The 25,347-nt window shown below is 41.8% G+C and overlaps 1 protein-coding gene and 1 pseudogene across 1 annotated transcript; both read right to left on the reverse strand.

The window, feature by feature from the left end:
- Positions 1-8,378, reverse strand: LOC115208071 (solute carrier family 2, facilitated glucose transporter member 11-like; annotated as a pseudogene).
- Positions 8,379-10,440: 2,062 nt separating this feature from the next.
- LOC115208072 (solute carrier family 2, facilitated glucose transporter member 11-like) lies at positions 10,441-25,289 on the reverse strand. Its single transcript, XM_029775837.1, has 12 exons — positions 24,588-25,289; positions 19,656-19,754; positions 19,271-19,431; positions 19,042-19,166; positions 18,718-18,847; positions 16,689-16,837; positions 16,280-16,467; positions 14,592-14,702; positions 14,174-14,275; positions 11,955-12,027; positions 11,682-11,809; positions 10,441-11,098 (listed from the first exon to the last, which is right to left on the reverse strand). The coding sequence occupies exons 1-12, from the start codon at positions 24,609-24,611 to the stop codon at positions 10,904-10,906; spliced, it is 1,485 nt and encodes a 494-aa protein (XP_029631697.1). The 5' UTR covers positions 24,612-25,289; the 3' UTR covers positions 10,441-10,903.
- Positions 25,290-25,347: the final 58 nt, after the last annotated feature.

A 25,347-nucleotide genomic window follows, 5' to 3' on the forward strand; every position in this document is an offset into this window, starting at 1 on the left:
TTTGATATGAAAATACTTTTTTAAAATGTTCATTACAAGGTAATAAGTCATTGATACAGCTTTAAAAAATCAGTTCAAGATGTATAGGACCCTTGACTAGAATGTAGGAACAGCGCTATGACTGATTTAGCAACACGTTTTGGATTCATACTAATTGCTGTAAATCCACATTCAAATGAACAACTAAACAGAGTACATCTCTTAACATGTCTGTTCATACACTCTTACAAAAAAGGTGCTATCTACAACCTACAGTAAAAGGGTTCTTCAGCTGTCCCCATAGGAAAACCCTTGGAAGAACCCTTTTTGGTTCCAGGTAGAACCCTTTTGGTTCCAGGTAGAACCATTTTGGGTTCCATGTAGAAACCTTTCCAGAGAGGGTTCTACCTGGAACCAAAAGGGTGTTCCTATGGGGATAGCCAAAGAACCCATTTGGAAACCTTTTTTCTAAGAGTGTACAAGCCACTCAATACATTTCTTTAAAATGTCATTGCCATAACATAGTCAGCCTTTTTTGGTGTCTGTCCCCGTTCTTGTAGTTGAGTTTGTTAAAGTCCTCCATGATCTCCACCGTGCTCTTGCCTTTGGTCTCTGGGATGAAGTAGAGCATGAACGCTGAGCTGAGGATGCAGTGCGCTACAAAGATCAGGAAGCAGAACTGACCTAAACCATCCTCCATGAGAACATTAATAATGTTAAAGTTCAACAGATAAAGATAAGGGTACAGACAGACAGTAGGACCTCAGAGATATGCAACTGTCAAGAATGGCAGTCTTTTTGATCACTGAAATGTTTGCAACTTTTGAGGTTCTGTGTGTATGTTGACTTAGAGCAGCATTTGACTACTATGTAGCTCACTCGACTCCCAATACTCAGATCTGGAATCGTACATACCACTTAGCCTACAGCTGTAGACTTGTGAAAATAAGACATGCATAATACATAATAAATTATGTACTCGCAAGGTCCTAGTCCATAAATACAGATGACAAAGAAGATGAGGGTGATGTTAACATAGGGAAACCATGAGTACAGGTTGTGTTAAGAGAGAAAAAAACAGTGTTCGCTCTCATGTTGGCTGACACAGAGAAGCCCTAAATCAGGGGTGAGCATCCTGATTGCATAACAATCAGGATGGACATGATGACTTCCATCAACAGGTAGCCATAGCCCATCACCATCTTCCTGCCCATGCGGTCTATCAACAGAGACTGGGACACAACAAGGACAGGAGGTTAAAATGGCCACTAAAACAAATGGTGTGGTATTGTTCACTTACAGACAGTAATGTTATTCTCTGCTATATGACCTACGGTATGGTACTTACACAGAGAGTGATGGTGAGGAGATCTGTTGTTCCGATGCCAATGGAAAGGTAATGCATCTTGTCCTCTGCTACTCCAGCTTCACGGAAGATGTCGAAAGTGTAGAAATAAATCTATAGAACACATTTTGGGTAATTGTGGAGACGATGAGATGAAAGGAGAACGACAAAAGGTAGAGCAAGAGAGGGCTCCTATTTGCAGCTGTTTAATTCTCGAAAAGGAAGGGAATGGAACAGCTCTTCACTTCCCAGAATAACCTAATCAGGGGAAAATAAAGTATTGACATTGGATTCAGACTTGTGACTAATGGTAAGTGCAGTAAAGTTGCAGTAAAGGTAGATATGATCAAAACAGACTCACTGCGTTATTACCGCAAAACTGAATACCGGCACAGGGGATGACCAGAGCCAGCACCTGCCACCTGACACAGTGAGAAGTCAGCACGTCCCACATGGTCTTAACCTTCTGGCCCTGCATGCTCGCTCTCTCCTTCCCCATGTCATCCATCTACAGGTCATCCTCCTGTAGATTACAGATCCATACGCACAAATCATATTTTATACAACAGAAACATCATATACACGCCTCGGCTCACCATCTCTGATGATGTGATGTGTACTGATATGATATATTGTATGTGAATTGTTATGGAACGTATTCTATGTTTGACTATTGTAAGGTCTAGATGATCAAGGAACATCCTTCTCCCAAATGCCAGCGTAACATGTCAAAAGAGAAGTTTCACATTATGATATAGCCCTGGACTGAGTGCGTACCTTTTCTTTTGCAGCCCTCCCTTGTCGATGTATAGGTAGCGGGGAGCCTCAGGGAAGAACAGCAAGGTCACAAACTGGAGGATGGCAGGGAGGCCACCAAGGGCCATGAGCCAGGGCCACATGTCATCAGTACCCATCAGCTCCCTGCAGAGAGAGAGAGAAAGAGAGAGAGACTTGTTGACAAATGACTATTTCAACCATACTGTGTCTGTCTTCCTTCCATCCTAATTCTATGTTTGACACTTGAACATCAAACTCCAAAACTTGCTAAAATTCTCCTATTAGAATTTATTTCACATCTTTTTTTGGAGAACTTTGCCATAAATGTGTACAACATCATGCTACAAAGTGATTCCATTTCTAGTAATTTGTCAGATGAGCTGTTCAGAATCTTGTTCTTCAGCCCAGCCGGACCAGGACAGGGTAATCCAGGGCACATGATGGTGAGGTTGAGCTGGTCCGATTTGGAGTGGAGAAGGCTCAGGGCGGTCAACTGGAACATTCAGAAGGGGATTTGACTGAATGGTGTGAACCCTGTTTGTTCTCTTTCTCTAAGTAAGATAGATGGCAAGAGAGTTGGCTTCATTTTTTACAGAATGAGACTCTCACTGTGGCCGAGCTAACCTGTATGTTGCTTTCTTTGACTCTATGGATGCAATCTATGTAACTCCACTGTGACTGTGGGTTCTGAGGACGTATTAAGGTGTCATGAACATGAACTGTAGCCTGGTCAACCAGACTGAGTGACCGCTGCACTGTGAGCACAAAACTGAGGTCAGTATGCTTGACCAGGCTAGAACAACTGACCACTGAAAGGGTAAACGGACCACAGGACACGAGTCAGGTGGTTAAGTAACAACGGTACTGACAATCTGACCATGACCTTCCTGAAGCCATTGAAGATGGAGCTAGTCAGGGCCAGGAATCCTCCCAGCTTCTTAGGTGAACTCTCGCCCAGGTACACCAGGTGCACGCTCAGCCCCAGGCCTAAAACCACAGATAGTGAGAGAGAGGAGGGAGCGGTATGAGGAAAGAGATATATAGAGAAAGAGTGAAAGAAAGAGAGAGAGAGAGAGCGTGAGAGGGGAGGGAGAGGTTACAAAAACAAATAGTAAGTTACAAAAACGAATATGTAAGCTACACAAACTAATAGGTAAGCTACAAAAACTAACACCACAGGCTAAGCCCATATTCTCATATATAGTAGGTTATACACAGAGGAAAAAATGACCACAACACACATACCGACATTATATCCATAGAGAAATATGTTCAACAGGATCACCTCAAAGGACTTGGCCAAGCGACGAAAGACCATCATTACAGCGTCTATGTTGAACAGCAGGGCTTTCTTCCTGCAAAACTATACAGAAGACATCAGGAAAACCTGCCTAATATTGAGTTGCACCCCCTTTTGCCCACAGAACAGCCTCAGTTCGTCAGGGCATGGACTACACAAGGTGTTGAAAACGTTCAACAGGAACGCTAGCCCATGTTGACTCCAATGCTTCCCGCAGTTGTGTCAAGTTGGCTGGTGGATGTTTCTTGATACACATAGAAAACTGTTGAGCATGAAAAACCCAGCATCGTTGCAGTTCTTGACACACTCAAACCGGTGCATCTGGCACCTACTACCATACTTAAATCTTTTGTCATCCCCATTTACCATCTGAGTGGCACACACACAATCCATGTCTCAATTGTCTCAAGGCTTAAAAATCCTTCTTTAACATGTCTCCTCCCCTTCATCTTCATCAAAGCTCTGGATGTACTACAGACACACATGGAGAATGTTGTTATCTATTTGCATTGCCCCCTCCTCTTTTACACTGCTTCTGCTCTCGGTTGTTATCATCTACGCATACCGTAAATTCCGGACTATAACCCGCAATTTTTTACCCACGCTTTGAACCCCGCGGCTTAAACAACGCGGCTAATATGTGGATTATTCCCGCTTTCAATTTTTTTTTCTCCAAAAAAACACATTCTGTGACGTGCTCAGTTTTTTGGCGGCATGAAGCTTTCATTAGACCAATGAAATTGCCAAACGGGTTAAGGTCAAACAACTTTTTTGTTTACTGTTTAGATTAAATCGAGTGCTCTCAAACTTCCCATCATTCTGATTACGGTAGTCATTTTGTCACCCTCATCATGGCAAAGACACGGAGAAATGCATATGATGCAGCTTTCAAGTTGAAGGTGATTGATCTGGCTGTTGGAAAAGGAAATAGAGCTGCTGCACGGGAGCTTGGTCTTAATGAGTCGATGATAAGACGTTGGAAACAGCAGCGTGAGGAATTGACTCAGTGCAAAAAGACAACTAAAGCTTACTGCAAATTATTATTTTTTTGTTACAAGCCGTGTTTCGTTAAAGCCTATTTATTTTTGTTACAAGCCGTGTTTCGTTAAAGCCTGTGTAAAGTTCATTTGTTTCAATGTACCGGTAGGTACCTGCGGCTTATAGACATGTGCGGCTTATTTATGTTCAAAATAAAAAAAAAAAATTTATTCAGTGGGTGAGGCTTATATTCAGGTGCGCTTAATAGTCCGGAAATTACGGTAGTCACTTTAATAACTCTACCTACATGTACATACTACCTCAACTAACCGGTGCCCCCGCCCATTGACTCTGTACCGGTACCCCCTGTATATAGTCTCGCTATTGTTATTTTACTGCTGCTCTTCATTACTTGTTACTTTTATTTCTTATTCTTATCTGTATTTTTTTTAACTGCATTGTTGGTTAGGTGCTTGTGAGTAAGCATTTCACTGTAAGGTGTACACCTGTTGTATTCGGAGCATGTGACTAATAACATTTATTTGATTTACATTTACATTACATTTAAGTCATTTAGCAGACGCTCTTATCAAGAGCGACTTACAAATTGGTGCATTCACCTTATGATATCCAGTGGAACAACCACTTTACAATAGTGCATCTAAATCTTTTAAGGGGGGAGGGGGGTTAGAAGGATTACTTTATCCTATCCCAGGTATTCCTTAAAGAGGTGGGGTTTCAGGTGTCTCCGGAAGGTGGTGATTGACTCCGCTGTCCTGGCGTCATGAGGGAGCTTGTTCCACCATTGGGGTGCCAGAGCAGCGAACAGTTTGGACTGGGCTGAGCGGGAACCGTGCTTCCTCAGAGGTAGGGGGGCCAGCAGGCCAGAGGTGGATGAACGCAGTGCCCTTGTTTGGGTGTAGGGCCTGATCAGAGCCTGAAGGTATGGAGGTGCCGTTCCCCTCACAGCTCCGTAGGCAAGCACCATGGTCTTGTAGCGGATGCGAGCTTCAACTGGAAGTCAGTGGAGAGAGCGGAGGAGCGGGGTGACGTGAGAGAACTTGGGAAGGTTGAACACCAGACGGGCTGCGGCGTTCTGGATGAGTTGTAGGGGTTTAATGGCACAGGCAGGGAGCCCAGCCAACAGCGAGTTGCAGTAATCCAGACGGGAGATGACAAGTGCCTGGATTAGGACCTGCGTCGCTTCCTGTGTGAGGCAGGGTCGTACTCTGCGAATGTTGTAGAGCATGAAACTACAGGATCGGGTCACCGCCTTGATGTTAGTGGAGAACGACAGGGTGTTGTCCAGGATCACGCCAAGGTTCTTAGCACTCTGGGAGGAGGACACAAGGGAGTTGTCAACCGTGATGGCGAGATCATGGAACGGGCAGTCCTTCCCCGGGAGGAAGAGCAGCTCCGTCTTGCCGAGGTTCAGCTTGAGGTAGTGATCCGTCATCCACACTGATATGTCTGCCAGACATGCAGATTTGAGATAATAACAGAGTAGCAGCGGCGTAAAAGAGAGGGTGGGCAGTAGTCTGGGAAGCCATTTGATTAGATGTTCAGGAGTCTTATAGCTTGGGGGTAAAAGCTGTTTAGAAGCCTTTTGGACCTAGACTTGGCGCTCCGGTACTGCTTGCCGTGCGGTAGCAGAGAGAACAGTCTATGACTAGGGTGACTGGAGTCTTTGACAATTTTTAGGGCCTTCCTCTGACACCACCTGGTATAGAGGTCCTGGATGGCAGAAAGCTTGGCCCCAGTGATGTACTGGGCCGTACGCACTACCCTCTGTAGTTCCTTGTGGTCGGAGACCGAGCAGTTGCCATACCAGGCAATGATGCAACCAGTCAGGATTCTCTCGATGGTGCAGCTGTAGAACCTTTTGAGGATCTGAGGACCAATGCCAAATCTTTTCAGTCTCCTGAGGGGGAATAGGTTTTCTCGTGCCCTCTTCACGGCTGTCTTGGTGGTCTTTGGACCATGTTAGTTTGTTGGTGATGTGGACACCAAGGAACTTGAAGCTCTCAACCTGCTCCACTACAGCCCCGTCGATGAGAATGGGGGCGTGCTCGGTTTTCCTGTAGTCCACAACCATCTCTTTTGTCTTGATCACATTGAGGGAGAGGTTGTTGTCCTGGCGCCACACGGCCAGGTTGGATGATCAGTTGTGCAAGTACTCAATGTAGACTATTCTAATTGAGCAAAAACGAGTAGATCTCTGTTAGATATTAGTGTATTCATTTCCACTTAAACTAGAGGTTTAGCTGAGTAAGCAGCTGATTTATCATGTGTGTCATCCCAGTGCTTAGGAAGTGAACAGGATGAAGCTCTGTTGACTGATCAACCCATGGTTAGTAGACAAGCCTGCTTATGATGGCCATACTTCAAATAGTATCACGCATAATATGCATTGCCTATCATATACAGTGCAAACATATGCCAACAGGATTCCTGTAACCTCAACCCCACCATGTTGTTTTCACTCTGCTCACATGATATGACAATGCACAGTTGGATCTGTAATAAATTGGATTTGAGAAAAAGCTGAAATGTTGATGAACTGTTGATCACAATGCTATCCAATAGGCGGTGGTCTCTGGCTGGGAAGTGATACGACATCACCCTATTTGCCTGGGAACCTGTTTATTATGTATATCTTTGTTTACTCTCTCATACTTTGTATGCATCCTGCTGTTTGCAGCTTTTGGCATGCACTCAAGTGAAGCTACTTCTCGTATTCTCAGATAAAAACTGTAGTACTATAGTCTAATTGTGACATGTGAACATAATAACAATAATAATCATGCTTTTTCTTAATTTAAAGCTAATTTGTACTCTATGTGGCTCAGGTAATACACAGTTGTCCTATACCACTGCAAAAGGATATATATGGGATATCTTTACAGGCTCAGCGGGTAGGGAGCTATTCATCTCAAGTCAGATAACACCTTCACTTTTATCCCTCAATGTTATTCTTCACTGTCAAGTTTCTATTCAACTCCACAGAGCTGACCATCAGACAGCTTTCTTACCTCAGCTGGAGAAGCCATGATGGAAACTTGCATCCCATGCTGATCCCCCGATTCCCAATACCAACGTCAACAGGCAAAGCCTCCAACACTGCAACCAGAATATAAACAAGGATGTCTTACAGTAACTACAAATTCTAAACTTCTCAACGAAACAAATACTAATATCACAGACATTATTCAAGTTTGATAGACCACAGTCAAATGAGATGCTTAAGTTTAGTGTAAAGTTTTGACTCAACAATAGATATTTGTATGAAATTGTAATTTCAGGATGTCACTGTGAGAGCAGAAATTGCAGTGTGCAGTCTATTTCTGACTATTTACTGAACAATTCCATCAGCGATAGTGTAACTGATGTTCTAATGTCTTACCAGGTCGTTGAGTGTTTCTCCTGTCTTTCCGGTTGAGGCTCCCTGGATGCTGGGTGGAACAGGAGAGCAGGTGGACATTGGGTCGATCACATGATGCTGGCCCATGGGCCATGTATCGCCACCCTCTCCCCCCCTGTCCCCGTTACTCATCACACCGTATGGGTTGATCATTCAGCCGAATAGTGGAAGATAACCTTCACATTGGATGGGGGGCGGGGGTTCATTCCTGGTCCAAACTGGATCTCACCAGGTTCCTTCCCACCGATATCGAGCCCCGGCCTTGTGACTCCAGCATTTCAGCCAAAACTAAGTTACATCATGTTCGCTTGTGTCCTGTTTGGCATTAGGTTTAATTTTTTGTAAGGGATAAACGTTTAGGGAAGTGTCTTGATACAACAGGAATAACTTACTAATTGTTCTGTGAGACACTGTCTGAACATGTCCATCTGTAAACTGGACAGTACAGGTGTTGCCCAAAGCCCAGTTTCACATTGAGCACATTATAAGGAATAAATAAAACAGTAATTTCCGACTTGGTTTGATACTGTAAGTTATGTACTGGAAAAGTATTGTGCATTATTTATAAGTTATAAACTATACAAATAAATAATACATAAATAAATAGAGTTGCACACTCAATATATAAACTCCCTTTACTGGGCAAATCACCAACGCTTCACCCTGAAGAAGGCACATTGATGCCGAAACATTGGTGATTTACCAAATAAATTACTGGGAGTTTATATATGGAGTGTGCGACTCTCTTAATTTTTTTGGTTTAGTTTATTCGCCGTTAGACAGCACCTCCAAACAAAATATTTTTTCTGGGTGTAAGCCATCTCATGTTTTTTTGTTCTACTATTGTTTTTAAGTTGCCTTTTTTCCCCCCCTGTTTGTTTGTGTTGTTTTGATGACTGAGCATCACCGTACTGGTGATTGTTATTGGCAAAAAAAAAAAAAAAAAGACAATTGCCCCCTAAAAAGAATAAAGAAACTGCATTTTTGTTTCGACTGAACTTCTGAACTGATTTCCTAACACAAGTTGAGAATAAAACATGAATTAACATGCATTTTCATGTGCATATGACAGATAAATCTAGCAGTTGGATTTTCATAACTATGTCTAGCGAATGCGACACCAAAGAAAATGTGGAAATATGTTTGTTTTATTATAGTATGTATTTGATGACTGCTTACTCCAAAGTAGATCATTTGTCTAATTGGTATTTCAATGCATTATTTATGAAAAACCGTGGGGATGCCATTTTAATTGATGGATAAAATAACGATCTGTACTGAACGTAAACTTTCCCGCCATAATAAAGAATATGCACGACATGGGGTCTCCCTTTACTTGTGATGTTTATCATACTGTGTAATCAGTTAGTTGATATTTTACTCACTGTTCTCTGCTGCTCCTCCACGTGGCTCTACAGTACACTTATTCGTCTGGTTCACATAGACAGATGCCTTGAATGGTCTTGTTTATTCGGACAAATCTTAGGTTGTCATGTTCTTGCTGTAACAAAGGTGTTGATGAAGGGATGTCTATGGAATGATAGACCGCACGGGACCAAAGTTGAAAGCCTGTAGACATTTATTAACTTCGAACATTTATTTTCCAATCTAACAGAAGGATACATCATTTATTAGCACAATCTGATCTAAACGATTCAATATTACACACCATTACAAACAAGTTGGATTATTTGCCAATATAGCTTTATGAAATGATCTAGAAATACAGTAGAATACTCTCTCAACATACAGTAGCTTTAGATAGCTTTGTTTTTTAGTTTTTTTTTAACCTTGTTACAATATCATCCACCATATCTGTATGATAACCCTATGACACACGTAGCAGCAGTCGAACTTTCCCTTTGACCTGGATAGCAAAAAAATGTAACATTCCACATTTGATTTGATGTGAATATACTTTTTTAAATGTTCATTACAAGGTAATATCGAATTGATACAGCTTTACAAAATCCGTTGTATAGTGTGCGCATTGCTGCGCTTATAATGTGAAGAAATAGCCTAATCGTTTATCAACATTTTAAGCTAAACGTTCTCACCTGTTGCGTCAGGCTCATAGTTTAAAACAGTTTTTTTTATGATAGTGGTTGTATTAATTTGGGATCTATCGTATCCCACAACTGTCCCAGACTATGTTTAGAATATTTATTTCTCGCACAGAATAGTTCACCATAAATAACTCTAAAGTAAGCATATAGGAGTAGCTGTTTCCTTGTTAAACACTCAACGCAGAATAGCCACGTGCACACTCCCTCAAATCCTCTGGAGAAAATATAATTTCGATTTTATTCAGCTATGTTCAATTGTATTCTTCATACTATGAAATAATATAGAATAATGCCACGGAATTCTAAGCAAATCTTGTCTGCTAAATGAACTAGTGTAGCCCACAGCCATTTGGCATAGCCAGATCAGGGCCTAACAAAAGGACAACTCAGAGTATGCTATTCTGTTCTTCTGAAATAGACTAGATTTTCTTCATATCATGTTTCTTTAGACCTGTCTAAAATAAATAATAGATTTATTGTGATGGTGTAGGCAATATTACATGGATTTATTATAGTTTCTTAAATGTAGATGTTCCAAAGGTCTGCATTAGGTTTGTAGGCTATGAGTGGAAGCCAGGAGATGCTAAATGTATTTATGTTCATTAACGGTCAATTACCCTGAGACCGGTAGTTATTTGCTTGACAATCATCTGCTGACAAAATTTCATGACCACCACAGCCCTATATAGGACCCCCACTAGAATGTAAGAACAGCGTTATGGCATATTTTTTGCTGTAAAGCCAAATTCAAATGAACAACTAAACAAAGTACATCTCTTAACACTTCAATGCATACACTCTTATAAAAAAAAGTGCTATCTACATCCATAAAAGAAGAAACGGGTTCTTCGGCTGTCCCCATAGGAGAACCCTTTTTGGTTCCAGGTAGAACCTTTTTGGCTTCCATGTAGAACCCTTTTCACAGAGGGTTCTACCTGGAACAAAAGGGTGTTCCTATGGGGACAGCCGAAGAACCCTTTTGGAAACCTTTTTTCTAAGAGTGTACCAATATCGCTCAAGCCACTCAATACATTTCTTTAAAATTTCGTTGCCATAACAAAGTCAGCCTTTTCGGTGTCTGTTCCCCTGTTCTTGTAGTTGAGTTTGTTAAAGTCCTCCATGATCTCCACCGTGCTCTTGCCTTTGGTCTCTGGGAGGAAGTAGAGTACGAACGCTGCACTGAAGAGGCAGTATGCTACAAAGATCAGGAAGCAGAACTGGCCCAGTCCATCCTACATGGGGCACACAAATACCAATGTTAAACAGATACATAGATCTACAGCAGTGTTTCTTGATGGAGCCGCTGATGAGCCCAAGCACACTTGATTCAACTAATCAAAAGTTTGATGATGAGTTGACAAGTGGAATCAGAAGTGTAGTGCTAGGGCAAGAGCTAAAATGTGCACCAGGATCTACAGTAACTCACTGACCGTCTGTCAAGGGACACGTAGCCCATTAGCCTGCATATGACAGAAAAAAGACTTTCAGAAACCGCCTACCACAATTCATGAGCATTTATCTTATTTATTTTATTTTCAGTAAAAAGCAGGCTTACTGCTTGCTACAGTATGTCCAGTGTGTTCTAATGCTTGATTCACACTATAGGGGGTGACCTGAACCATACTATGCTCGTTTGAATGTTTTCTTTTTACACTGTCCTTTCCAGGACAGTCCGAGCAATTATGGTGGATGCGTAACCAGGCCAGCCCAGTACAGTTTGACTTGGCTCGGCTCGATTTGTTTCCATTGTGAAAAAAAGGGTATGTTCCAATCATCAAGTGTGTGCATGAAGACTTAGACCAGTAAGTATCTCACCACTATGAAGGGGAAGAACATCCCAATCAAGAACAGGCTTAACCAGTTGATGGAGCCGCTAATGACGTAAGCGGACGGCCTCCAGGCCTGAAGGAAGATATCTGCAGGGAGGGTGCTGGCTATTCCAGCTAGGAAGAGAATTTAGTACCATGACAAATAACTCCGTCTGGGGTTAGCTCACTTAGCTAGCTACAATCACAAACCACTCAGACCACAGGTGTAGACTTGTGAAATATGACTCATGAGGGGACTATCATTTTTTTGAGAACTCACAAGGTCCTAGTCCATAAACGCAGATGACAGAGAAGATGAGGGCGATGTTAGCATACGGGACCCAGTACTGGTCCTGTTGAGAGACAAATAACTGTATTGGATCTCATGCTTGGCCCTTCTTTTATGGCATGGCACCAGCAACATCAAAGCTGTGGGTTCAATTTCAGCAGGAATCACATCATGTACATGTATACAGTGGCAAGAAAAAGTATGTGAACCCTTTGGAATTACCTGGATTTCTGCATAAATCAAATTTGATCCGATCTTCATCTAAGTCATAACAATAGACAAACCATAGCGTGTTTAAACTAATAACACACAAATTATTGTATTTTTCTTGTCTATATTGAATACATCATTTAAACATTCACAGTGTAGGTTGGAAAACGTATGTGAACCCCTAGGCTAATTGGAGTCAGGAGTCAGCTAACCTGGAGTTCAATCAATTAGACGAGATTGGAGATGTTGGTTAGAGCTGCCTTGCCCTATAAAAAACACTCACAAGATGTGAGTTTGCTATTCACAAGAAGCATTGCCTGATGTGAACCATGCCTTGAACAAAAGAGATCTCAGAAGACCTAATATTAAAGAATTGTTGACTTGCATAAAGCTGGAAAGGGTTACAAAAGTATCTCTAAAAGCTTTGATGTTCATCAGTCGACGCTAAGACAAATTGTCTATAAATGGAGAAAGTTCATCACTGTTGCTACTCTCCCTATGAGTGGCCGTCCTGCAAAGATGACTGCAAGAGCACAGCGCAGAATGCTCAATGAGGTTAAGAAGAATCCTAGAGTGTCAGCTAAAGACTTACAGAAATCTCTGGAACATGCTAATATCTCTGTTGACGAGTCTACGATACGTCAAACACTAAACAAGAATGGTGTACATGGGAGAACACCACAGAAGAAGCCACTGCTGTCTAAAAAAAACATTGCTGTCTGAAGTTTGCAAAAGTGCACCTGGATGTTCCACAGCACTACTGGAAAAATATTCTGTGGACAGATGGAACTACAGTTGAGTTGTTTGGAAGGAACACACAACACTATGTGTGGAGAAAAAAGCCTCAGCACACCAACATCAAAACCTCATCCCAACTGTAAAGTATGGTGGAGGGAGCATCATGGTTTGGGGCTGCTTTGCTGCCTCAGGGCCTGGATAGCTTGCTATCATCGACGGAAAAATGAATTCCCAAGTTTATCAAGATATTTTGCAGGAGAATGTTAGGCTATCTGTCTGCCAATTGAAGCTCAACAGAAGTTGGGTGAAGCAACAGGACAATGACCCAAAACACAGAAGTAAATCAAAAACAGAATGACTTCAACAGAAGAAAATACGCCTTCTGGAGTGGCCCAGTCAGAGTCCTGACCTCAACCCGATTGAGATGCTGTGGCATGACCTCAAGAGAGCAGTTCACACCAGACATCCCAAGAATATTGCTGAACTGAAGCAGTTTTGTGAAGAGGAATGGTCCAAAATTCCTCCTGACCGTTGTGCAGGTCTGATCTACAGAAAATGTTTGGTTGAGGTTATTGCTGCCAAAGGAGGGTCAAACAGTCATCCACCTCTGGCCTGCTCGCCTCCCTACCTCTGAGGAAGCACAGTTCCCGCTCAGCCCAGTCAAAACTGTTCGCTGCTCTGGCACCCCAATGGTGGAACAAGCTCCCTCACGACGCCAGGACAGCGGAGTCAATCACCACCTTCCGGAGACACCTGAAACCCCACCTCTTTAAGGAATACCTGGGATAGGATAAAGTAATCCTTCTAACCCCCCCCCCTTAAAAGATTTAGATGCACTATTGTAAAGTGGTTGTTCCACTGGATATCATAAGGTGAATGCACCAATTTGTAAGTCGCTCTGGATAAGAGCGTCTGCTAAATGACTTAAATGTAAATGTAAATGTTACTAAATTCAAGGGTTCACATACTTTTTCCACCCTGCACTGTGAATGTTTACACGGTGTGTTCAATAAAGACATGAAAATGTATAATTTTCTGTGTGTTATTAGTTTAAGCAGACTGTGTTTGTCTGTTGTTGTGACCTACTGTAGATGAAGATGTTATGTTATGACTAATTTATGCAGAAATCCACATACTTTTCTTGCCACTGTAAGTTGATTTGGCGTTTAAGCTTGGTGAGTAAATGTCAGCTAGGTGGCATATATTATTATAATATGAAAGAACAACCCAGAAAAGCCCTGAGGGTTTGTCCTGTTAGTTACCTTGATAGACAGCATAACAATCAGGACGGACATGATGACTCCCATCAACAGGTAGCCATAGCCCATCACCATCTTCCTGCCCGCGCGGTCTATCAACAGAGACTGGCCCACGGCACAACCCGTAATGTATTGGAAACACATTATAGAAACGAAACAATATAAATGACATAAACAATATCATTTATATTATTAACATTTGTGAGTATATCTATGGACACAACAGACTGATTGTGGGACAACAAGGCTTTGTCAAGGGAAAAGGTCAAGGGAAAGGATGTCATCCGGAAACAGATTAAGCCTAGACCTGGACTAAAAAGCATGTTCAAACAAGATTCTCAATTTGAAACACTTTTTAGGACTCGGCTCAGTTACAGACAGTGATGGTATTCTCTGCTATGACCTACGGTATGGTACTTACACAGAGAGTGATGGTGAGGAGATCTGTTGTTCCGATGCCAATGGAAAGGTAATGCATCTTGTCCTCTGCTACTCCAGCTTCACGGAAGATGTCGAAAGCGTAGAAATAAATCTATAGAACACATTTTGGGTCATTTTGGGTAATTGTGGAGACGATGCGATAAAAGGAGAATGACAAGAAAAGGTAGAGCAAGAAGGGGGCTTAGCTGGAAAATTGGAGCAATTCTTAAGTTTGATTAAGAATACAGAATGACATTATCAGTAAATTATAACGCATTTCCATTAAATGTACACTACCGTTCAAAAGTTTGGGCTCACTTAGAAATGTCCTTGTCTTTGAAAGAAAAGCCATTTTTTTGTCCATTAAAATAACATCAAATTGATCAGAAATACAGCGTAGACATCGTTAATGTTGTAAATTACTATTGTAGCTGGAAACAGCTGATTTTTAATGGAATATCTACATAGCAACCATCACTCCTGTGTTCCAATGGCACGTTGTGTTAGCTAATCCAAGTTAATCATTTTAAAAGGCTAATTGATAATTAGAAAACCCTTTTGCAATTATGTTAGCACAGCTGAAAACTGACACCAGTCTCAAGATCAACAGTGAAGAGGCGACTCCGGGATGCTGGCCTTCTAAGCAGAGTTGCAAAGAAAAAGCCATATCTCAGACTGGCCAATAAAAAGAAAAGATTAAGATGGGCAAAAGAACACAGACACTGGACAAAGGAACACTGCCTAGAAGGCCAGCATCTCGGAATCGCCTCTTAAGTTAACTGTTGACCTTGAGACTGGTGTTTTGCGGGTAATATTTAATGAAGCTGCCAGTTGAGGACTTGTGAGGCGTCTTGTTTTTCAAACTAGACACTCTAATGCACTTGTCCTCTTGCTCAGTTGTGCACCTGGGCCTCCCACTCCTCTTCCTATTCTTGTTAGAGACCGTTTGCGCTGTTCAGTGAAGGAAGTAGTACACAGCGTTGTACCAGAGCTTCAGTTTCTTGGCAATTTCTCGCAAGGAATAGCCTTAATTTCTCAGAACAAGAATAGACTGACGAGTTTCAGAAGAAAGTTATTTGTTTCTGGCCATTTTGAGCCTGTAATCGAACCTACAAATGCTGATGCTCCAGATACTCAACTAGTCTAAAGAAGGCCAGTTTTATTGCTTCTTAGTAAGCACAACAGTTTCAGCTGTGCTAACATAATTGCAAAAGGATTTTCTAATGACCAATTAGCCTTTTCAAATTATAAACTTGGATTAGCTAACACAACATGCCATTGGAACACAGGAGTGATGGTTGCTGATAATGGGCCTCTGTACGCCTATGTAGATATTCCATAAAAAATCAGCCGTTTCCAGCTACAATAGTCATTTACAACATTAACAATGTCTACACTGTATTTCTGATCAATTTGATGTTATTTTAATGGACAAAAAATGTGCTTTCTTTCGAAAACAAGGAGTTTTCTAAGTGACCCCAAACTTTTGAATGGTAGTGTATAATTGCCATGAACGTAGATCAATATTTTGCCCTTTTGGACCGAGCTGAATTGTACTGCGCTGGCCTGGTTACACATCCACGTTGCTGCTGGAACCGTGCTGGAGAGAACAATGTGAAAAGAAAATATCTGAGCCAGCATAGAATGGTTTCGGTCTGTATAATAGTTTGAAAAGGGTATTGGCCACACCGCATTAAACCCACAGAACTGAACGCCGGCACAGGGGATGACCAGAACCAACAGCTGCCACCTGACACAGCGAGAAGTCAGCACATCCCAAATGGTCTTAACATTCTGGCCCTGCATGCTCGCTCTCTCCTTCCCCATGTCATCCATCTCCATCTGCACGTCATCCTCCTGCCACAGCCAGTGCAGGGCTATTAAACACACACACACACACACACACACACACACACACACACACACACACACACAAAGATCAATAATTTGTTGATCAATCAAAGCAATAGAAAACTTACTCTCTCTGATAGCCAATTAAATGATAAATACAACAAGAACATGACAAGCCCTCCCCCCTCCCTTTGATGTGTTTGACTGTAATGTAATGTTATAGACCATACCTGGACTGGACGCATACCTTTTTTGCAGCCCTCGGTGTCTCCCTTGTCGATGTATAGGTAGCGGGGAGCCTCAGGGAAGAACAGCAAGGTCACAAACTGGAGGATGGCAGGGAGGCCACCAAGGGCCATGAGCCAGGGCCACATGTCATCGGTACCCATCAGCTCCCTGCAGAGAGAGAGAGAAAGAGAGAGTAAGACAGAGAGAGTGAGTGAGAAAGAGAGAGAGTGAGTGAGACAGAGAGAGACAGTGAGACAGAGAGTGAGTGAGTGAGACAGAGTGAGTGAGTGAGTGAGTGAGTGAGTGAGTGAGTGAGTGAGTGAGTGATTGAGTGAGAGACTTGACCCATTCCAATATACTGAGTCTCTGCCTACTACAGTTTGATTCCGATACTTACATCTTTTGATATTTGAACTTTCTAGCTTGACAAAGTTCTGCAACTAAATTGGAAATATATGATTGGTGTTTCACACAATTGTTTTGTTAAAACATTCTTTGTCATTGAGAGCTTTGTCATTTGCACGTTGTGCTCACAAAAGGATGACATTTAGAGTAATCAGAATCTTGTATTTCAGTTTGGCAAGGACCAGTAACGGTGCGTTGGTAAAATCTCTGGGGAAGCTAAGCCAGGGGGAAAAAAAGACATAATACAACCTATGTGTTGTGATAATAGCATTGTTTGCTCTATAACCTCCACGTCTTGCCACAGTGATATGCAGTATAGGCTTAAGGCCGAGACAATAAGAAGACACAGTGGCAGAATAAATTAAACCACACCTTTGTTTCATCACAAAACCGGAGAGCAAGCTCTGTCCGGTGAAGTCCACAAATCATATAGTGGAGGCAAACAGTTACATGACCTACAGCATGGTCAAGCAAGTTAATGTTACCGACATTTTCTGACTACTGAACAACTATTGATTTAGAACCACAGAGTGGCAAGTCGCAAAGAAAACAGGAGCTGCCTCCACTATTCCAGCACCATTTCAACATCATCAAATCACCTCTGCTTAGTCTAGTACAGTGACAACTAAAAGATTCCCAAAACGATTTAGTCCAATCAACATAAGCTAAATATCACGTGGCAGTCCATGGTACTGATTACTGTGTGTGTGTGTGTGTGTGTGTGTGTGTGTGTGTGTGTGTGTGTGTGTGTGTGTGTGTGTGTGTGTGTGTGTGTGTGTGTGTGTGTGTGTGCGTGTGTGTGTGTGTTTGTGTGTGTGTGTAAGTAGAAAAGACATGTTGACTCACCCTACTTGTAGAGAAACGCCAATGCCATCCTCCTCTCTTTCATGTTGACGAAACTGTCATACAGTACACTATTTTAGTTTTTGTTGTCCTAGGCTACCTGGTTAAAATGCTTGCTCGCTAGCCTAACTTCCTTTCATTGGCAACGCTTAGCCAGCTATTTAACATTAGCCTACTACATCTAGCTACACATTAAACTTCCATCCTCTCAGACCAGAGGCACAATGTATGAATTTGTGGTTGGATCAGAATTGCTGTTATAGTCATTGGCCAGTACTTAGTATAGAAAAAAACGACAAGTCCAAATCCCAATCTCCATCCATGGCTAATTTATGAAAGGGACAATTTTAGCTGGCTAGCTAGGCACTGGAGGATAACAACACAACAAGATGCAACAATTAATAATTATTTTCTGTCAATGACGTTTGACTTGATGTAATGTGATTGGTGTGAAGCCAAATCCAAACTGGCTTCCCTTCATACTTTTTTTTGGTGTTCCAGGACCATTCACAGATGAGCTCACTCAGTTTAGCTGAACGCTACTATTGTTTAAAAATATCAAGGGAGGCCAAATGCTCGCAGGCTTCTCTTGCATTCAATGCTACGAGTGGCAACAGTATCATACTCTTTTTGACCATTATTTTATGTTTTTTTCTTGTTCAATTTTTTGATGAAGCCTGGCTTCCCCTGGCATCATGAATACATGCCAATGGCCAGGACAGGGACACGTGAGAGTGAGAAGATTCGATCTAAAGTGGAGAAGACTCAGGACGGTCAACTATAACATTGATGGTACTGACTTGATTCCAACAATCTGACCCATGACCTTCCCCAGGTTATTGAAGACGGTGATGGTGATGGTCAGGAATCCTCTCAGCTTCTTGGGTGAACTCTCGCCCAGATACATCAGTTGTATGTTCCACCCCAGGCCTGAGAGAGAAAAAGAGCGAGAGAGAGAGAGAGGAGAGAGAGACAACGAGAGTAAGAGAGAAAGCGAGAGAGAGAGTGACAGAGGAGGGAGAGGCCAGGTAGAAAGGCACAAGAGATGTTACAAACACTAGTACCACAGGCTGCCCCGACATTCTCACAATAAAGTACACACACGAGACAAAACAGACACATACCAGCATTATATCCATAGAGAAATCTGCCCAGCAGGATCATCTCAAAGGACTTGGCCATGGGACTGAAGACCATCAGTACAGCGGCTACGAGGGCCACTATGTTGTTGAACAGCAAGGCTTTCTTCCTGCAAATCCAGACAGAAGAGACATCAGGAGTATCCACATTAGCTAGTATAAAAACAAGACTTCCTGGGTTACACTGGTGTGTGTATCGTGTACAGTGCCTGACCTGCCGTAGGTGACAGAGAGGCTGCCACTGTGTATAGCCCCGACCCATCCTCCCAGGCTGAACACAGACACTATGAAAGACCATATGAGCATGTTGGTTGAATCGCTTACTGGAACCTCATACCTCCCCAGCCAGGTCTGGTTCACAAAGCTCTGGATATGCTACAGACACACAGAGAGGGAGAGACACGGGTTTACTACAATGAGATTTGGCTCAAAGAAATTTGGCTCATTTATTCCTTATAGCAATGGCATGGCCAGATGTTGTGATCCATATGTTATTACTCATATTATGCATTGTGTACATTAACTTTGATCCCTTAGCTCCTCACAGCAAATACTGAACACTGCAGAGCTCAGAGCTGGCCGTCAGTATTCTTTCTTACCTCAGCTGGAGAAGCCATGATGGAAACTTGCATCCCCAATTGAAATGATCCCCCAATTCCCAATACCAACGTCAACAGGTAAAGCCTCCAGTACCGCACCTAGAGTACAAAATGTCTTCACCAGTGATTGACCTTAATGGTTGCCATATTACCTGGGGCAAGTGAACTGGGCTGTTTTCTTTTTCTGAAAACAACAAAACTGCAAAGAATTCCAGTAAGCCTAAAATCCCCATTGTTGAAGTAAATGACGGACAATTTATGGCATTTATGGCAGGCGAGCAAGTTGAGCCTGTTCTGTGGTTTCCCAATTGGGCAAGTGATTTATCACAACTGAATTACAGTAGCCTAACATTGGGGCTACACTGGGTATGGAAAGCCAAAAGGTTGAAATTGTCTCAGAAAACGCATTGGATTGGTATCTATTACAAGCGGTGTTGTCGCCTGGTATTACACTACACACATGTTGTGAATGTCCAGTGTGCATTTACAGGTGATGTTAATGGTTGATATGTTGTTCAATTGCTTTTTTTCAAGTGTCAAATGTCATATTTACATGTGATCTTTTCACGTCCAGTGTGTATTTACAGGTGAATAGACCACCTGTCTTCTGTACATCAAACAGCTTTTCAAACAAATATTCCCCTGCTTAAATGCCCCCCCCCCCCCCAGAACAGCCTCAATTCGTTGGGGCATGGACTCTACGAGGTGTCGAAAGTGTTCCACAGGGATGCTGGCCCATGCTGACTCCAATGCTTCCCACAGTGTCAAGTTGGCTGGATGTCCTTTGGGCGGTGGACCTTTCTTGGTACACACTGTTGAGCGTGAAAAAACCCAACAACATTGCAGTTCTTGACACAAACCAGTGTGCCTGGCATCTACTACCATACCCCGTTCAAAGGCATTTAAGTCTTTTGTCTTGCCCATTCACCCTATGAATGCCACACATTCACAATCCATGTCTTAGTTGTCAAAAACAAACATTTCAACCCTTCTTTAACCTGTCTCCTACCCTTCATCTACACTGATTGAAGTGGATTTAACAAGTGACATCAATAAGGGATCGTAGCGTTCACCTGAATTCACCTGGTCAGTCTCTGTCATGGAAAGAGCAGGCGTTCTTAATGTTTTGTACACTAAGTGTGCATTTAAAGCTGCAATTTGTAACTTTTTGAGAAACCGCAACGAACAGCCCTTAGCCGTGGTATATTGACCATATACCACACCTCCTCGTGCCTTATTGCTTAATTAGAACATAATGCAAAAAATGCTAATATCGATACCATGACTTCTCCTATCCTTGCTGAGATTTCTTTCCTGTCCTTTCCTAGCTCTCTTTCTGCCTTTCCTTTCCTATCCTCCATTCCTAACTTCCTTTCCTAGCGCCATTTCTGCTAGTCCTTTCCTAGCTCTCTTTCTTTATTTTCTTCCTTTTTTAGCTCTTTCCTTCTTTCTTTTTTCTAGCTCCCTTTCTTCTTTTACGTTCCCAGCTTCCATTCCAGCTCCATTTCCTTCTTCCCTTTCCTAGCTTCCTTTCCTTATCTCATTTCCTCTCATAACTCTTTTCCTTTCCTCCTATCCTTTCCTTGCTCCCTTTTCTTCCCTAGCTTTTCCCTTTTCTTTCTTTCCTGGTTTCCTTTCCGTCCTCCTATCATTTCTGAGCTTCCTTTGCACCTTTTCTAGCTCACTTTCCTCCTTTCCTGGGAAAAGGATCTAGGAAATGAGGAAAGGAAATTAGGAAAGGGAGCTAGGACAGGATAGGGGAAAGGGAGTTAGGAAAGGATAGGATGGGAGGAAAGGAAGGAATGAGAGCAAGGAAAGGAAGCTAGGAAAGGAGGAAAAGAAAGGGGGCTAGGAAAAGGAGGAAAGGAAAGGAAGCTAGGGAAGGAAAATTAGTTAGGAAAGGATAGCAGGAAACAGAGCTAGCAAAGCAAAGGAGGGGAGGTATGGATCAAAGAAAGGGAGCTAGGAAATGTGGAAAACAAACTAGGAAAGGAGGAAATGGGGCTTGTAAAGGAAGCTTAGAATGGTTAGGAGGAAAGGCAAGGAGGAAGGAAAGGAAATTAGGAAACTGAGGTAGGAAAGAGAGCTAGAAAAGGAGAAGAGGAAAGGATATAGGAAAGGAAATAAGGAAAGTGAGCTAGGAAAGGAGGAAATTAAGATAGAAAAGGATGAAAAAGAACTAGGAAAGGATGGGAGAAAAGGGCGATAGGAAAGGAGGAAACGAAGCTAGAAGACAAAGAAAGGGAGCAAGTCAAGGAAGCTCAGAAAGGAGGAAAGGAGCTAGGAAACAAAAGGACCCAAAAGAGCTAGGAAAGGAAAGGAGGAAATGAAGGTAGGAAAGTAAAGGAGAAAAGGGGTCTAGGAAAGGATGGACAGAAAGGGAGCTATGAAAGGAAAGGAGGAAAGGGAGTAGGGATCTTTAGACTGCTAACTACTCACATGATTTTTTTTAGAGTGCTGGGATACTCAAATGGAAAAAACATATTTGCGGATTTATCTACAGTATATGCCAACAGGTCGCAACAAAGCAAAATGTATAATAACCATTACAGATAACAAATCCTAATTGCTAAATTGCCCCATATATATTCAGTCAATAAAAAAGCAAGTGGCGTTTAAAATGAATTCATTGAAACCATAATGTCAATATTATATCGCAGAACACCATCTTTAAAAAGGCAGTAACCTCAGCAGTGGCGCTTACTTGTAGAAGCTTATGGCTGTGCAATAGCATAGCCTTGCTCTGTTCATTTAGAAGAGAAGACGCTCTTATTACCGGAGCCTTTGTCACAGTCAAGACAAATCTAATTTATAGTAAAAAAAACACGATGATATATAACAGTTTAAAATAGGATCAAATATTTTTCAAAATTAAAAACGTAATAATGTTTACATATGGTCCATCCTAGTCAACTACTGCTGTATATATACTATTCTGTCCTACGTATTCTTCAGATACGCTACATATTCTATCCACATACTGTCCATAATGTTTATACATCCATATATATAAATATTTTCTATATTTCTTAATTGCATTATTTTACTTTTAGATTCATGTGTATTGTTAGATATTACTGCACTGTTGGAGCTAGGAAGAAGCATTTTGCTACACCCGCAATAATCTGCCAAATATGTGTATGCGAACTATAACATTTGATTTGAATTCAGCATTGAACACTGCATGGAGATGAATTACGGCCACGACATCCGTTTGGCGAGTAGGCATATGCTTAATGATCCTGATGAAAATACACTCTTTGTCTTTATCAAACTACTGTTTTTGCATATTTTCAGTGTGAACCTATTTAAGTTTAGGGGGGTTATAGCCTAGGCTAACCCATTCTAAAAGGCACCAGCAGTTCGCAGAGGAGCTTAAATGGAAAATAGACTCAAAGCAATTATTCCAAAACTGCAGCTCGTTGTTGGAACACATATTTTCCTACTTCAATCAACCAGTCCATTTTTAATTTGTGATGAGACTGTCGTCATTTGGCAAGGAATGTAGCTTGTGTATCCCATTAGTTAGATGGGATACATCTAACTGATGTTTTTATAGGCATTTCTGTAGTCCTAACGGGAGCTTGTGTGCACACTCAGCATGTGTGTGTGGAGGGAGCAGTCAGAATGCAATTGAGTGAATGGGACAGGGGGGGAAAAGGGGAATTTAGGGAGAAGAACGGTGTGATGCTTGGCTTGGTTTTATTTTTGTTGCGTCTGCAAATGTGCATGTATAAAAGGAACAGTAGATTCAAAGCAAATTAACGTTATCTTCAAGACAAAATTTCACTTGTCCGTTCAAGCAGCCACAAAGCACATTCCACCAAATAGTTTTACAGTATTAAACAAAATCTCTGGTTAAAGATCGATCTTTGACCTCCGTTTACTCGATTACTCATGCCCATCCCTAAAAGAGAGCTAGAAAACGAGGAAAGAAAGCTCAGGAAAGGATAGGAAGAAAGGAAATAAGAACATTTGTTAGGAAAGAAAATGAGGAAAGGAAAGGAGGAAAGAGAGCTAGGAAAGGAAAGGACATTTATCTTCATGTACAGAAGACAGGCGATCTATTCACCTGTAAATACTCACTGGACAGGTGTGAAGATCAAGTATCAGAATACATAACAGGCGTTTACAACAAGAGTAATTGAAACAGGCGATATTGTCACCTAGAAATGCAAAAACTGAAGTGAAAAATAATAATAACAAGCGTTAATATGGCCTGATTTAAGAGCCAAACTTTTCCTGTGACACTACACAAGTTTTCAACTCGTGTAGAGGAATAACAGGCGACCACATTGCTTGTAATTGACACCAATACACTTGTTTTGGACGGTATAATAGCAAAAGCCTGTTTTTGTGGTGAGACGATTTGAACCTTTTGGCTTTAAAAGTCAGCTTTTAAAGCATAACTTTTGGTCTGGGCGAGCAGAATGTGTCGACATCATGAAAATACATTTATAACCAGAACAGGCCAGTAAAACAGATGTGTTTCTGCTTGCTCCCTGTTGTTTACTTAAGTGACCAACAGGTTCTGACAATGTTGTGTGAAAATAACATTTTCGGGCAAGAGAGAAGTGACCAACAAAATACTGCTGACTTGTCCGATGGACAAGTGCCTTTCAGACCTTAATGTCAATCCCTGTTCACTCCAAACTATACCTCATAACTCATTGAAACAAAGGGCAACATTAGGGTATACAGTACACAGACATGATTCAAGTTTGAGATTACTGTCAACAGTCAAATTGGATACATAGGCCTACGTTGTTTGTAACATTGACATAGGCTAAGTGCCACATAACAAAAAGATTAGTAATTACAACGTGTGCCTCATCAGTTAATCAAATGTATTTATAAAGCTCTTTTAACATCAGCAGTTGTCACAAGTGCCTCATGATCAGTTAGTTTGTGAGTGATGTTCTGTGCTCCTACCAGGTCCTTGAGTGCTTCTCTCATCTCTCTGTTTGAGGCTCACTGGATGCTGACTGGAACAGCAGAACAGACGGTCATTTATCCCCACGACCAACCCGCCCCTGTCCCTGAAATAGTTACTATTTACGCCAACTGGGTTGATCATTGAGCCTTATAGTGGAGAGGAGGTAAGATGGGAGAAGGAGGTTGGAGGGAAGGAGGAAAGGAGAGAGAGGCAGAGAGATAGAGGGAGAGAGAGTGAGTGTAAGATAGAGAGAGAGAGTGACAAAGGAGGGAGAAGGCTGGCAGAACGGTGTTGTACCTGGGAGCTGTTTGTAGGTATTGCATTTGATAACTGTTTAGTATGGCAACGCAAATCTTTTTGCTGTTTTCAACTTGCATATGTATGTGTTTTTATATTGCTCCATAGGATATTATTTTTGTTGGCATGGGTATACATTCGTTTACAAAAACCTTTGGGACAACAACGTAGTCAGTGATTAAGGAACTATCGGCACTTGGTCTGACAGATGGTATATTTTCCTGCCAAAATAAAGATATGCAACTTCCTGTTACTGTTGTGACGTAACAGACATGGGTCTCAATTGTGTAATAAGTTAGTTGATATCTAACTCAGTGTCTCTGCTGGTCCTTCTATACTTATTTTCCAAACGTACAGTGCCTTCGTGAAGCATTCAGACCCCTTGACTTTTTCCTAATTTTGTTAGGTTACAGGCTTATTTGAAAAATTATTACATCGTTTTTCCCCCTCATCAATCTA

This window comes from Salmo trutta, chromosome 14, assembly GCF_901001165.1.
Source record: "Salmo trutta chromosome 14, fSalTru1.1, whole genome shotgun sequence".
Classification (NCBI taxonomy): domain Eukaryota; kingdom Metazoa; phylum Chordata; class Actinopteri; order Salmoniformes; family Salmonidae; genus Salmo; species Salmo trutta.